The 15,088-nt window shown below is 50.5% G+C and overlaps 6 protein-coding genes across 6 annotated transcripts; 4 read left to right on the top strand and 2 right to left on the bottom strand.

Annotated features, from left to right (window-relative positions):
• Window positions 1–1,173: 1,173 nt before the first annotated feature.
• On the top strand, window positions 1,174–1,545 carry M431DRAFT_70585 (hypothetical protein; the record flags this gene model as incomplete). The annotated part of the gene is made up of 1 exon (XM_024921810.1): window positions 1,174–1,545. A coding segment is annotated over one exon (372 nt), but the record flags the coding sequence as incomplete, so codon positions are not given.
• A 782-nt stretch (window positions 1,546–2,327) lies between these two features.
• On the bottom strand, window positions 2,328–3,415 carry M431DRAFT_75462 (hypothetical protein; the record flags this gene model as incomplete). The annotated part of the gene is made up of 3 exons (XM_024922339.1): window positions 2,328–2,438; window positions 2,506–2,579; window positions 2,632–3,415. The coding sequence occupies 3 exons, from the start codon at window positions 3,413–3,415 to the stop codon at window positions 2,328–2,330; spliced, it is 969 nt and encodes a 322-aa protein (XP_024779462.1).
• A 1,401-nt stretch (window positions 3,416–4,816) lies between these two features.
• M431DRAFT_314762 (hypothetical protein) lies at window positions 4,817–7,155 on the top strand. Its single transcript, XM_024914254.1, has 5 exons — window positions 4,817–5,087; window positions 5,279–5,315; window positions 5,382–6,644; window positions 6,705–6,843; window positions 6,905–7,155. Exons 2-5 carry the CDS (start codon window positions 5,307–5,309, stop codon window positions 6,991–6,993), a joined length of 1,500 nt encoding a protein of 499 aa, XP_024779461.1. The 5' UTR covers window positions 4,817–5,087; window positions 5,279–5,306; the 3' UTR covers window positions 6,994–7,155.
• Window positions 7,156–7,276: 121 nt separating this feature from the next.
• Window positions 7,277–7,468, bottom strand: M431DRAFT_74635 (hypothetical protein; the record flags this gene model as incomplete). Its single annotated transcript, XM_024922247.1, has 1 exon — window positions 7,277–7,468. One exon carries the CDS (start codon window positions 7,466–7,468, stop codon window positions 7,277–7,279), a length of 192 nt encoding a protein of 63 aa, XP_024779460.1.
• Window positions 7,469–8,285: 817 nt separating this feature from the next.
• Window positions 8,286–9,690, top strand: M431DRAFT_76848 (hypothetical protein; the record flags this gene model as incomplete). The annotated part of the gene is made up of 6 exons (XM_024922502.1): window positions 8,286–8,407; window positions 8,462–8,535; window positions 8,614–8,852; window positions 8,920–9,286; window positions 9,361–9,405; window positions 9,527–9,690. The coding sequence occupies 6 exons, from the start codon at window positions 8,286–8,288 to the stop codon at window positions 9,688–9,690; spliced, it is 1,011 nt and encodes a 336-aa protein (XP_024779459.1).
• A 4,855-nt stretch (window positions 9,691–14,545) lies between these two features.
• Window positions 14,546–15,035, top strand: M431DRAFT_314749 (hypothetical protein). The gene has a single exon (XM_024914253.1). The coding sequence runs from the start codon at window positions 14,591–14,593 to the stop codon at window positions 14,885–14,887; it is 297 nt and encodes a 98-aa protein (XP_024779458.1). The 5' UTR covers window positions 14,546–14,590; the 3' UTR covers window positions 14,888–15,035.
• The last annotated feature ends 53 nt before the right edge of the window (window positions 15,036–15,088 follow it).

Genomic DNA, 15,088 nt, shown 5'->3' with positions numbered 1-15,088 from the left:
GCCTATTGTTTGATGGGCATATTTGGCATCAATATGCCGTTACTCTATGGAGAAGGCGAACGAGCTTTTATTAGGCTCCAAGAGGAAATAATGAGGATTTCAAACGACCACAGTATATTTTGCTGGAAATCGCGAGATGCCCGTGGTGGACTTCTGGCCACATCTGCAGATGCATTTAGCGATTCCAACAACATTATCCATTACAGCCCTTTCGGTGATTCCAGCGGGTCCCTCACTGTGAGCAGCAGAGGAATACATTTGGCACTCCGATTTATTGGGCTAGGTCGCGCAGGCCTTGGAATTGTAATTCTTCATTGTGCGGAGAGAAATAAAGCAACTAAGCCTCTTGCCATTTATGTGAAAGATAAGGCTTTGACAATGGAGCTATTTGAACGAGTCCGAAGCGAAACTTTTGAAAGCATTGACTTTCGTGACTTCAGAAGATGGCGATATCCCATTAGACAGATGTGTATCAGAATGCAGCGAATGGCGCCAGTGGGTAGAGTCGAAAATTCTGGAAATCAGTACGGCATCAATCGCGGCATTGACGATCACAATTTGTTTGCACTATGGATGAACTCCCCGGGGACTGGCAAGATATTCAGCGCAGCACAAGCAGGAGACCAAGATACTGTATGGTTGTGGCTCACCAGAAGTGATGTTACGGCCAATTTGGCAGATGCCCAAGGACGGACATTGCTATGGCATGCGGTGAGAGGTCGTCATGAAGCGCTTGTTAAGATATTACTAGCTCGAAGCGATGTCAATGCGGATTTCCAAGACAATGAGGGTCAGATGCCACTTTTATGGGCCGCCCAGCAGGGGTATGAGGCCATTGTCAAGCTGTTGCTCGAGAAGGAAGTCGATATTGAGGCAAGATATGCTAACCACACGCCCCTTTTGTCGGCTACTGCAAACAACCACGAGATAATTGTTAGGATGCTGCTTGAGAATGGCGCCGAAATAGAAGCAGGAGATAATCATAAACAGACGCCGCTTTCATTAGCTGCTTTATGTGGTCATGAGGCTATCGTTAAGCTGTTGCTTGAAAATGGTGCCGAGACTGAGACGAAAGACATATCGTATGGGAGGACGCCGCTTACATGGGCTCTTATAAATGGATACAACGCCATTGTTAGGCTGCTGCTTGAGAATGGCACTCTTATCGATACAAGAGATAGTGATTGGCAGACGCCGCTTATATTGACTGCTGGGAAGGGGTACGACGCCGCTGTCAAGCTGTTGCTTGAAAATGGTGCTGATGTCGGGGCAAGAGATGGAGATGAGTCGACGCCGCTTTTACGGGCTGCTGAGAGTGGGCATAAGGCTGTTGTTAAATTGCTGCTTGAGAAGGACGCTGATACTGAAGAGAAAAATAATAACGGGGAGACGCCGCTTTTCAAGGCTGCTGAGAAGGGGCATGAGGCTGTTGTTAAGTTACTGATTGAGACTGGTGCTGATGTTGAGGCGAAAGACAATGACGGGCAAACGCCGCTTCTCAAGGCTGCTGCGATGATGCGTAAGGCTGTTGTTAAGCTGCTGATTGAGACTGGTGCGGATGTTAAGGCGAAAGACAAATACGGAAGACACATACGGATAGGTGCGCTTGTATTAGACGCTGGTTTCATTCGTTGAGAGAAACAAGGCAGATAGCATCATTGGGCTGCTGGGAGAGCAGTATTGACAGTATAAAATTATGGATCCGAGCCTTTTTTACAGTTATATATCTTCATATAGGTCAGGTAGTATCTTTGCATGGGTTAGCCATGAACTTTGGCCTACCCGAATATTTTTTGTTTATCTGCATCATACTCATGCCTGTCTTGGCCAACGGGGATCTAAGTCTTCATCCATAACAGCAACCGTCACCTAACCTGGCCCTTTGGGAAGCAGTTCGAAAGGCTTTATGTTTATATATGTCTGAGGACTATTAGATTTCTTTTATCATGTGTAACGAATATCGCACCTCAAACTGCTTCCAAGTTGATGTCGCATATCATCAGACCTGCCTGTGCTACCTAATTACCCAGTAGGTACTTTTAGTAACTAACATAGATGCTGATATAGGATTACAATACCTTCTGGCCTTGATAATTTTGAACAAAGTGATGATCAACAAGCTTCAAAAATCACAGCACAGTTAAACGTGTATTACTTGTGGCAGTGTTTACACGTGGTCATCAAATATTTGCCCTCGCCAGGCATATCAATAATAGCACATAATATACAATCGCGCAGAGCCACAACACAGTGCTTGCTGCCGGCGCATATACATAGCTTCATGTCATTCCCCCCTTCATAACGGCATCTATTGGACTGCCTCAAAATCACTCCTTGGACGACCTCTTGTCTCTCCGCTTGCCGTGGTTGCGTGGCCGGGGCGTCACAACCCACTTGTTGATGTTGTGCGTACGGCGAGTCTTGTAACCGCTCTTGGTCTGTAGGGACATATGCATTAGTTTCCCTCATTGGATTGTATAGTTGAGAATGGATCTTGCAACTTACCGGTCGGCCCCAAGGCGTCACAGGATGACGATTACCCTTTGACTTTCCTCGACCACCACCGTGAGGATGATCAACTATCGACAATTGTTAGTTGCTTGTATGAGCGGAAAGATTGGGTAAATTTACCTTTGTTCATGGCCACACCACGGACGGTAGGTCGAATACCCAACCACCGGCTTCGACCAGCCTTGCCGAGTTGGCGATAATGGTGGTGGATATTGCTGGCAACTCCGATGGTGGCGCATGCATCTTTGCTCACACGGCGAACTTCGCCGCTCTGAAGCCGGATCTCGACGTATTTTCCAGTCATGATCTTTGTTCCGTCATCCTTTGTCTCTTCGTTCTTGTTTACCACTGTGGCGGAGGTGCCCGCACTCCGACAGAACACGGCGCCTCTCTTTGCGGCTGAACCAACACAGAAAACTGTTGTGCCAACTGGAATCATGTGCATTGGCAAGCAGTTTCCTCGGAAGGCAGTCTTGGCCGCAAGAATACCAGGATCGATAACACCACCCATGCTATCGAGAAGATCCTGCGGGATACCGGCGCGATAACTGTGGACAATGTCACCGGCTCTCAGTCCATCGGCAGCAATGATGTACGATTTTTGTCCGGTGGCTTGCTCCGTGACCAGGGCGATATGGGCACTACGTCCAGGGTCATATTCGATCCGCTCGACCAGGTGCGGTCCAGGGCGCCATCGTATAAAGTCGACTGTGCGTATTCTCCTCTTGGCACCACCTCCTCGGTGCCTGACAGTGATTCTACCATACACGTTTCGTCCACCCTTGCCCTGGCCCTTTTTCGGAATTGTCAGAGGTAGGAATGGCCGTCCCTTCCAGAGGTGGTCGTTTATAGGTCGCCGTAAGTGTCGAACACCGGGAGTCCTGGGCTTGTAGGTGCGCAACATGACGGATTGGTTCGAGGGCCTATCGATGCTGGCTGGTGTTTCACTGGCACGTCCGGCATTGCTGCTGGTCCTCGACTTGGTGGCATAAGCCCTCAATGAGAGATTGTTGAAGGCAGCGAGGAGGCTGCGGCTGCGAAGAGCCGGAGCAATAGACATCCTTGGCTGCAACATCTTGATCCTATAATTGGCCTGGCAAGGAAGAAAGTATAAATTTGGTATCGAGGGGAATGGTGATTTCCTATTCTGATCGTTTATGACATTCGTGGTGGGGGACTTTGTCTATGCTCGAAGTTCTCACAGCCCAGCAATTGGCCCAGAGCAGCCTCTTCAAACGAGAGCTGGAGTGCACTAGGAGCTGGACAAGACGATGCCCAACGGCTCACAAAGTCTGCAAGCGCCGTGCCGGTCGTCGTCGAGCAGTTCGGCCTTGCTGTCGCAATCGAACGACTTCTGGCGGCTTGTCTTTTCGGCGTCCCACGTTGAAATTTCAACGGAGCTCTGAAAAACGTTGTGCCGAATCGCTGCATTGAACCCCCGGCACAGAGCTATGCAATTACCTAATCAGAGCACAGACCTGGCAAACTTAGGTACCTTGTTACTTGCAGTAGTCAGCACAGGCATGACAGGGCATTGAGTTTTCTAGCTTACTAACCTAGGTAGGTTAGTAGGGCGCGACCAGCCACAGCGAGGCTCAGTTCGGCACGGGCATCTGCCAGGCATCCAGCCACTGCAAAAAAGCTCGCGCGATCGCGTCCAGCCAATCAAACCCCCGTTGCCCTGCTGTTGCTACTGTTGACATTGGCCCTTTCCAGCCTCTACCCCCCGGCCCCGCGAGATTCCGCCAAACGGCGCGTTGTGAGTCGTCGATTTGGCCTCCACTCGTCGCCCGCCCGCTTCTGGCTGGTACTCGTGCAATACCCGACAGGATACCTTTCTGGAAGCTGTCTCTTAGTCTTGTTTTTTTTCTCTCTCTACGGAGTGCAGTATCGTATCGTCCCGTATCGTATCGACACACATCCTCTCTCTCCCTCTCCCTGTATCGGCATCCTAGTCCACTCGTTGAGCCTCGACCCGGCGTCAATCGGCCTGACCAGACCAGCATAGCATCTCTTCACCGGCCAGGCAGGCAGTAAAAGCTTTCTTCACCGCTGTCCCGAAGCGATATCAACAGCTGGCCCTCATCTCACCTCAACGCATGACTACAGCACTCGCATAACATTCTCTCCTCTCTTTGTTCCCTAGCCCTGGCTAGCTTCATACACAAAAAGTTGCATTGTCATAGGCTCTAGGTTTTTTTTTCTGCCTTAGCCCCCATCATTCTTCTCCCCTGCCTGGCAACGCTGCCTTCAATCAAACCAAATCGCGAGCCGCGCCAACTCTGTCGAGGTACGTACCCCATCCGCGCCGGCCCACTCCGCGCTCCCTGTGCGTTTCTCCTCAAAACACACCTCGCCCTCACCACTATCCTCTTTCATAAACACTTTGCATCATCTCCAATCGTGCTTGTTGATACCCCCTCCGGCTGCCTGTCCTTTACTCTTACTCATAGTCACTCTACCTGGCATCGAGCCTGTTCAATTCAAATACCCTTAGCCCAGTCATTGACTCTATCTCGCAGCATTCCTGCCACACTAGGCGTGTCGGTTCTTTAATTTAACCTCGCCATCTGGAGGTCAGTAACATTCCGGCCCCCTTGTCTTCAGATGAGTGCCTCAGGAGAGCTTCTGGCAACTCCCTTGAGTTGCATCAAATTATCTTCATCGTCTGCACGCTTTCAATTTTTACTCTTCTCGACGCGTTCTATTAGGCTGACATGTCGGGGCAAACAATGTTAGGCTTCGAAGCTATTAACACCACCACTAGTTCTTCATCTCAGTTCATATTTTCGAATATGCCTCCTGTGAGTATTTCCTGCAGTCGATACAGCTCTCACCTTGCAGCGAAAGAGTGCTGACGCGATGCCCAGGGACGACCCCGTACCCGCGTTATCTCTAACGAGAATGACGAGAACAGCACCACAACGCGTATGACCAGGGCCAAGGCGGCGGCTCTTGGCGTGGACGATTCAGCACCTCCCTCCAAAGTTGGCCTTCAAACGAAGAAGGCAGCTGTCAGCACCACTACTGCCAACGGACTTAGGAAACGCGCTGCACTTGGCGATGTCAGCAATGTCAGCAAAACGGATGCCGCTGAGGGGAAGAAGGCTGCGGCCAAGGGTCTGGTGTCCAAGGCTGCTCAGCCTACAGGCATTCAAAAGAGCACTCGCCCTACCGCCGGTCGGACAGCATTGAGTAGCAAGGAAGTCAAGAAGCCAGAAATCAAGAAGTCGGGAGCTGGTACAATCCCACCCAAGAGAAAGGTTCCGGCAGCTGCACCCAAGGAAGAAGTCGTACGCGAGGCTGTGGAGCCCGCCCGCAAGAAGGCACATCTGGATGCTGAGAAGCGTGCTCGCTCTGAAGTTGTTGAGTCTGAGAATAAGGCTCCCCAGGCTACATCCTCCAAAGCTGCCCCCGTCAAGGCCGCTCCAGTCAAGACCGCTCCAGTCAAGGCTTCACAACCAGATCCCGAGGAGTTGGCAAAAGCCGAGCTGATTGCTAACATCAAGAGTCTCGATGAGGAGGACTTGGATGACCCTCTCATGGTTGCCGAATATGCGAATGATATTTTTGACTACTTGAGAGACCTCGAGGTTCAATCGATTCCCAACTCTGATTACATGTCTCACCAGGACGACCTCGAGTGGAAGACGCGAGGAATTCTTATTGATTGGCTTATTGAGGTTCACACTCGGTTCCATCTGCTTCCCGAAACTCTGTTCCTGGCCGTCAACATCATCGATCGGTTCCTCTCCGAAAAGGTTGTCCAGCTCGACCGCCTCCAGCTCGTTGGTATCACCGCCATGTTCATCGCCTCCAAATACGAAGAGGTCCTGTCTCCTCACGTGGAGAACTTCAAGAAGATTGCCGATGACGGTTTCAGCGAGGCTGAGATTTTGAGTGCGGAGCGTTTCATTCTTAGCACCCTCAACTATGATCTCAGCTATCCCAACCCTATGAACTTCCTTCGCCGAGTCTCAAAAGCGGACAACTATGATATCCAGTCACGTACCATTGGCAAGTATCTTACGGAGATTAGCCTGCTAGACCACCGATTCATGGCGTACCGCCCCAGTCATGTTGCTGCTGCTTCCATGTATCTGGCGCGACTCATGCTTGACCGTGGCGAGTGGGTATGTACAGACAATCAGTTCTACTCTATCAATAGCACTAGCTAACAGGTTCGATGACAGGATGCAACTATTGCGTATTATGCAGGTTACACAGAGGAGGAGGTTGAGCCTGTTGTCAACCTCATGGTTGATTACCTAGCGCGACCTCCCATTCACGAAGCATTCTTCAAGAAGTATGCTAGCAAGAAATTCCTCAAAGGTATTTTGACATCCATCCATCCATGACAACGTCTCCATCTCGTCGCTAACACCCACTGCAGCTTCTATTCTTTCTCGCCAATGGGCCAAGAAAAACGCGCCATTATTCGGCATCGAGGATCTTCATCTGTCTTTGGACCAAATTTCATGATTATGACGACGCTGGCTGTCACTCGCATTGTTTCCCCCCCACTTTGGCGTCTTGAATTACTGCGAGTTCCGTTCAGAGTTGGGATACGAACACTATTCGTTGGACTCTATCACGACTTAATTGCTCAACGAAAGTGAACACGACCACGCCATAATATGTCGCTTTATTGCATACTGCGTTTGGGCCTGTTGGGCCCTGCATCGTTATGAGCGGCTATGAAGCATTTGGTCTGGGAGCCGTATTATTTCGGCTACATTGCATCACCATTCTCATTGTTTGATATCTAGCAGGTTATGTCTGCAATTGTCTGGTTTTTCAATATTTCAGCATGGAAATCCCGTTTCGCGCTTCTTTTTTTGTTTTTTTGATACAGGCAGGCGCCTTGGAGTCTTGGGGCGATGGAAAGGAAAGGTATCGGTTTGCCAATCTTGGAGTCGGCTTGTTGTGGTGGCCCCGGTAACGAGTGACCAAACATTTGGAGAATGAGCTGGCCGCGGCATCTGGTGCTCTCTGAAGCTGCGCTTCGTTCCAGTTGGACGAGCTTTGATGAGCTGTGGCCATGGAGAGGAATCAGGAAGCTCGCCCCTCAGCCGGCAAAGGCTGAGATAGAAAAAGTGTACACATATCACGATTGGTTTATGGAAGGGGCTTTCAAATCGGAATGACATTGAATTGTATGAGTCTTAGAGAAAGTTTTCTGTCGGCGTTTTGTTTTTATGCATCTTCATTCTCGTGCTTTGAGCTTTTGTCTTGTTTGATGTGTTGTCGCGATCTTGCATTTGTTTTGCCATTCTATTTACGAGCCCCCGTATGGACGACTTTTACCCACAGCTTAATCATAGTTACACGAGAATAATAATAATGAAAGATTTGGTCATGCAGGCTATTTTGAAAAGAAGTAGAGGTGATGATGTCAACGATGATGTTCACAAGACGTTTGCCCAAGCTCAAGTAGCGAGATTTGTTACTGCGCCACACCTGTACACTAGCCACACATCTCACTAGTGGCTGTCTTCGCCGCCTTCAGCCTGGCCTAGCCTTTTACACCATCTTTCATCAACGACGTGCATATTCGAATGGTTATTCACATCAGCCACATCTCTGAGAGCGATTCATTCGAAGTCGTAACGGCATAGATAAGACTATTATCTCACTCAATTGGCCTCTGGACGCGTAATAAAGGCATCTATTGCTTCCGATTGTCACACCTCTACGAGAGAGAGGACACAGACTCACGCGCAGCCTCCTTGATTCGGTAAGAGAAGGGCTAATCCGAGCAGAACCGTGCGGCCATGGCGCCGATTCTCAGACCTCGAATGAGCCTGTCAAAGGACAGGTTCCCAACTTACTTTAATAACCTAAGGAGTCAGCCATATACTAATCCGAACTCATCACGGGCAGCCGGCCCGTTGAAGTAAGTGGTGTTTCAATGGTTTGTTTGAGATGCAAGATCTGACACGGTGCACAGTTTGAGATCAATTGCATGGAACCCCCCTGGGACTCTGGTTGCCACGGGTTCAGCAGATAGGACATTGCGAGTCTGTAAGTAGGCGTGGCTGAAGTGAAAAGAAGAGAAATGGCCAAGCAAAAAGAAGACGGAAAGATTGACACGCGTTGTAGGGAATCCAGAAAAACCCAATGTCAAGTTTTCAACGGAGCTCAAAGGTCACCAGGCAGGCATCGAAAAAGTAGCCTTTAATCCTACAAAAGATGCTGAGCTGTGCAGCTTAAGCAGTGACGGTGTGGTACGATTTTGGGATGTCAGGACCAAGGCTTGCTTCAATGAAGTTACAGGTCTAGGAGACGCGATGACGCTCGTTTGGGCCCCAGATGGGCAGACACTGCTCGTCGGAAACAGGGTATGTTCTCATCTCCTTCTCCCATCACGTCGATCATGCTTGTTCAGGAATGGCTCACCGTTTCCAGTCGGATAACATCTTTGTTCTATCACCAACACAATCGACCCCTCTGGCCTCACACCAGCAGACAGTGCAAACGAATCAAATTGCCTTTTGCTGGAGTGGGAAGAAGATATTTGTCACGACGTCAGAAGGGCAGATTAGGATACTATCATATCCCGAGTTTGAGCCGGTGTTGCGTCTAGGAGACGGCGACGATGCCGCCGAGTTCACTCTCAAGGGTCATACCGCTTCATGCCTGACCGCCGAGCTGCAGCCCATGGGCCGCTATCTCGCCACGGGAGGAGCCAACTCCATTATAGCGCTATGGGATACCACAGACTGGCTGTGCCAGAGGACGATCACAAGGATGACGGGCCCCGTGAGGAGTATAAGTGAGTTAAGTCCGAAGGCTGTGACCGTGCTTGACGGGGGCTCACTGGAAGCTAACGACTATGCACCCACGCAGGTTTCACATTTGATGGTAGCTACGTCGTCGGCGGAAGTGACGAAGGTGAGTCAGCGACTTGGAAGGCCGCGGTTATCTGTCTCGGATGACAATGGCGGCCCGACTCAATGCCCTCTGTATTGGCTGGCCAAGTTCCGGACGCTCTGCTGATCCATCAACCTAATAGGCAACGGACTGGAAGTAACGCACGTCGAGACGGGGGAGCACGTCCACACGTTCAAGACGGCCGGATCATGTCCAGTGGTGGCTTGGGCGCCAACCCGCTACTGTTTGGCGTATAGCGATCTTGGTGTCCTGCGAATTGTGGGGGTAGATCTCGACAGAAAGTAAGCTGCCAGCGCCGGAGGAGGAGGGGGGGCATAGCCTTGTTGTCGTCTTTCCCTTTTTCTCCTTCTTGTGGTCTTACGCCCATGCTTTTTTTCTCCGACACTTGGGTATACGGGAACAGGCGAGAGTGAGCTAGAGCCACATTGGGTATACATGGCATGGCACGGAGTCGTCGGCAGAAGGTTGCGTATCTCCAGCATGTTGTCTAGCTAGCATGTGGCACTACCTAGGGCATTTGTGTTGAGCCGGATAAAGTATCCCGATGGTGTGGAAAAGGTCGCGCATTTTCCGCTCCCCCAGTAAGCAAGGCATGTATGTAATACGCCGGGTAAAGGCTAAGACTGGGAAGTGATTCGACGCAACGGCCATCGGCTGCATGCTTGGTAGAAGTTGCTGGAGGTGTCGCAAGAGTTGGCAGCCGATTTGCCACTAGGCTGTGAAACAGCACGTGGGTTGAGACAAGGAGCTTGCTTGGAATGAGGACCGGGATTGGAGGGATAAGGGCCTATTTTGTTTTATGTTGTTTTTATTTGTTTTATTCAATTTCTTCTTTTACTTGTTAAGAGGATTCACCATCTTTGATAAGAGGGTTGATAGACTCCTTGCCCAAATGGGCGTTCCTGTGGCAGGTTGGCAACTGTCTAGTAGTATCAAGATAGCCTGAAGCCACGCGAGCTCTCTGCACCAAAGCCTCCCACAGACCCCAAAAATCCTCCAACGTTCCAGCACTCAAGCTAGAACGGCTTCGGAAATGTGTGTGTAACCCATCTCGAAACGGGTAAAGGGTACGGAGTACTCCGTTGCGCGGGCTATGTACAACCATCTACTGCCTTGGACAGGCATGGTTGCTGGAAGTGCCGCCCTCGATGTGCTGCAAGTTCCGCCTTGGCATGGGCAAGAAGTGGAACTTGCTCACCAGTCCGGCAACGGTAAGGTAAGCCGATTTGCGTTGTTTCCCACTAAACTACCTGAAAAGAAACAAGGAAACAGAAGGCATCACATCATGGGGTTGATAGTTTTGTTTTTAGAAGACGGTCTACCGGGGACGAGGGGGGGAGGCTGGGGAAAATGGATCCCTTCCTACCCCATTGACTTTGGTTTTCTCTTGCTTGGGAGCCCGGAGAAACGTGGGAGTGATGGTAGGCGGGTAATATTTTTGGCGGAAGCAAAAGGCAAAGGCAGTCAGATGGAGATTTGGGACACGGGCTCGATTGGATGATGGGTCCGCGGGGACGGAGAGCAGTGACACTTTTTCTTGCTTGTTGCGGCATGGCTGCCATGGATTGTTTTTTTGGGGGCTCGAATGTGGAAGCTGAATGTACTTGCTACCGACGCGAGAGATCGTACGAGACTGAACGGGGGCGTGTATAAAGGGAGAGAGAATGGAGAGAATGGAGAGAGAGCGGATTTACCACAGCAAGGGGACTATAGAACTATAACGTGGGACTAAGTAGAATCGAGGCGTTAAACAGGCACCAAGTGCAAGGTGGGTGAATTATTTATAGAAGCATCAAGGTTCTGATAGCACCGCGCAGGCCGGCCACACGGAGGGCCAAACCGGCAGTTAACAACCGGCCAATCAACTAGTCCCTTTTTTGTTTTTCAAGAGACGTGACTATGACTTTTGGGCGTCGAGAGAGAGTAAACTGTCCGAGTACTCGTACCGTTGCAATAGACTTGCTTAGGGCTGAGTGGGGGTTTTTTATCGTTTTTTCCATCCTTCTGGGCGTCCATCAGCACGGCACGGATGTCTCTGGTTGCACCTCTTACCATCCATCTCTTTCGTTCTGTGATGCCACATGGGCATCATGTATAGGTAGCGTAGCCTTCACGGCATATCCCAAAAGCTACTATGCAGGGCATGTAACTGTAACTAGCAGTAGGGGGAGCGGAGCAGGGAATCTCATTGGGGATGGGATGATGACAGTCAACTTTCCACAAAGGAAATCTGACCCTGGTCTTTGATCCCGACATGGTGGCGAACCGAAACGGCCAGCTGTGCATGCTGCCATGCCATGATCACTGGTATCCCTGGTAGTCAATGTTTCTGTGGGTGCTGCCGTCCGCTGCGGTTCGGAATACACCGTCTAATAGTGCGTGTGCGGCGTTCCGAACATCCATACAAGAGCATACACAAGACACCACTTGGACAGGTGTGCTGCTGGCTTGCTGCTACTGGTGGAAGTGTGCTATCAGATCCGAATACGCTCGTGCATAAGGCAAGGCGCTAGAAACGGTGAAGCAGAAAGAAGGCTTGGGCTGTGCATCTCATCCGCACGAGGGCGTCTTTTTTTTCTGTCTTCGCATTTGATCCATTGGCAGCCGGTTTCCATGCTAGCATTTGCGGGCGGACGGGAAGAAACATTGCCGGGCTAGATGGTTGCTGGGTACGTAAGCAAGGCTTGATTGAGGTAGAGGCCACTGGGCTTATATCCGGCTTCAATGTATGAACAAGTCATAGTAAAATGAATTTGAATTACAATGTTATATCCGTGGAAACTTGATTGTGTCAAGTGTTTGTAACCCCCAACAAAAGAGGTGGTTACGGAGTATAAGGTACAAAGCCGTGGAGCATGCCCGTAGCTTGTTCTCCGTAGTCCGTAGTCCGTAGTGGTAGTTAGGTAGTACTCCGTACCTAGAAGATGATCGCAGCCGAATGCTGGGGTACTTCTGGGTGGCAAAAGACTTGGCGGGAGTCTTTCACCTCGGGCTGGAAGAGCCTGATTAGGTAGGTGCTTTGGGTTTGTTTCCGTCGAACTTTTATACATTGATGGATGTGTTTTGTGATAGTTGATGCAAAATGCAAAGTGACGGAGAGGGCATCAATAAGCATGATCCCACGTGGAGTGGTACGGGAAATTAAAATAAAAAAAGTCAGATGACAATCAAGCTCTGTTGTGCATTTCATCTAGGGAGATCAGCCTTTTCTTTTAATAAGGCTGTATTGTAAAGAAACAAACTGCAACACCTCAAAGACAAAATAATCCAAAGGCACCGAGAATGGCAGGCTTCCATAGCTGCGTGCATATTCTTTGGCCTTTCTCCTGCAGAATCACGTAACCGAGATATGCACCCGCAGCCCACATCTCCAAAAAGAAACATACTGTCCAAGCCCCCCCTGTCCCTGTCCCTGTACCCTTGGCGTCTGTCCCCTTGACTGAACCTACCTGTACGTGTAGGATAGACTCGACCATATGCTGTAGCGGTACTAGTTCAGCTAGGCCCTATTTCGTCTCTTTTGTGCCGGGGGCTTGTCGGGAAGATGAAGCACCAGTAGCAGCTGAGCGGTATGTGCCGCCAGTGGGGGGACGAAATTGAGGAGCAGAAAAGAATTTGAAATAATGCCCCGTCTGGCCAAGTCCATGTACCTGACGTTGTACTGCACTAGCACCCGATGACAGGAGACATTGGCTGGACGATCGCAAAGTCTTTCCCTCGAGCTCTAATCAGATACACGCTTTGCGTCTCATGGCATCATGTGGCGTGGCCGCATCTGGAAGGCTGACAACGAACTGTGCTGTAAAGTAATGCTACAGGCTCTTTTTGAATCATCCCACAGGTAATGCCACAGGCTGTATGTATGTAGACAATCAAGATGCTACTGGACAGGTCATGCTCGTGCTATTCTCGCAGAGGAAAATAGCAACGGACTGTTTTGGTAATCTCTGACTGATGCGCTTACATGTACACTCCTACAAACAGTTTACCTGCACTTCCCAACTCGCAATATGCAGCACTCCCTCCTATACACCTCTCTACTTACACACAATAGGCTGCTCCGTTTAGAAAAGGAGCCGTTCCATGCAAGAACTGGTCCGGAGCATACACAATCGACCTGAGCCACGGAAATCCTAGCGCGGTGGTACCTGTTCTGGCAGATGGGCTACCTTAGCCGTACCTTGGCAGGCATTAGCCCCCCCAATTTGCCTTTTTGAATCCGGCTTTCCCATCACCATCCCAAAGCCTCGCGGCCGCAAGCCCAAGAAAAAATTCAAATCAAATTCAAGCAAACTCGTTTCAATAACTAAAGTCTTTCCGAGCAGAACTCGTACTCGTACGCGTATGGGAATGGCTCAAAGGTTTTGCCCGTCGGCCGTGCAAATCGACCGTATGACGCGCAGCCAAACGCGCCACCATCAACTGGCATCGCCACTAACAAAAACGCCATCTGATTTGGAAACCCTTTTTTTCGGGTTTCGACTTACACAGATGTGTGGTAATCATACAGAACAGAGTACATGCATACATTATAATTCCGCCCGACTCAGCCGGTCAGATAATCCAGCAAAATAGCATGAAGACGAATGAAAGTGAAAGGGCAGAATAAACACAGCCTGATCTGATAAAAACGAGACAATAGGCTGGCAGCGGTCGTCATCGCCAAGGAACCAAAACATGCGCCCTCGCAGCACGACCGCATCCCCACAAACCACGCGTGATGGTGCTAGTGCTAGTACCTGTACTTGTATCACTTAGGCCTGGTAGAGGAAATAGAGGAACCCCCATGGACAAATCTCGCCCCATCAAATCCGCTGGAGGGGGGCGAGCCAGCGTGACAAACAAGGGGGATCTGAGGCATCATGGAGATTGAGGAGGAGGGGACAGGACCCTCAACTCGCAAGCTTTCCCAGCATTGGACTTGGCTCTGCCGCTCGGGGGGCCGGTGCCGCGACTCATTTGATTTGATTCCAACCAACCTTGAGCTTCTTGCAGCGCGCCGGCCAGCGCCTTTCAGCGCCATCGCGGCGCCGTCCCAGTGCCTCTTGAGCAGCCCCCCAAACCTCTGTACCCTCTACTTTCTACTTTGATGGCCCTAGGACGAGGCGACCACACGGATGCGGCATAGCCCAGGCGTCTTGGGGTCTGTCTGTCGCTCGTTTCCAAGGGTTTTTGGCAGCTTGGAATGAGGAGGGGGGCACAAGTGTTTAGCTTTTGCTACTTCGTAGTGGAGGGTACCGTGCTGACGGCTGTTGATTGCTGCAACTCATCGCAGCTGGCTGCAGTTGCATTTGTACCGCTACCTTGGGGCGCAGAGCCGTTGAAATTGTATTTGGCCCCATTCATGTCATGTCGACCTGATGAACGTTCCATCATCGACATCAATCCATCCAACCAGCCATTCAATACCTCAATACCAACTGCGCTGTGCATGTACCGTAGCAGTAGGGCGCTAGAACGATGCAGTTCCACAGCTCACTAACAGCGCTGCACTACCTGTAGTGCCCTGTAGTGCCTTTGCCATCAATCAAATCGCACCCGTAGCCGGTACCTGGGCAGCACGACGCCGCACCGTTGTCACACTGGCGCGCCCCACTCCGGCACGCGCAGACAGAACAGACAGAGCCAGCGTTGGGCTAAATATAGCAGCAGGTGGTCCATTAATAATACAGCCCCGGACGTA

Source organism: Trichoderma harzianum, assembly GCF_003025095.1.
Source record: "Trichoderma harzianum CBS 226.95 unplaced genomic scaffold M431scaffold_2, whole genome shotgun sequence".
Classification (NCBI taxonomy): domain Eukaryota; kingdom Fungi; phylum Ascomycota; class Sordariomycetes; order Hypocreales; family Hypocreaceae; genus Trichoderma; species Trichoderma harzianum.
Note: the sequence above shows the minus strand (reverse complement) of the source record. Positions and strands in the feature narration are given on the sequence as shown.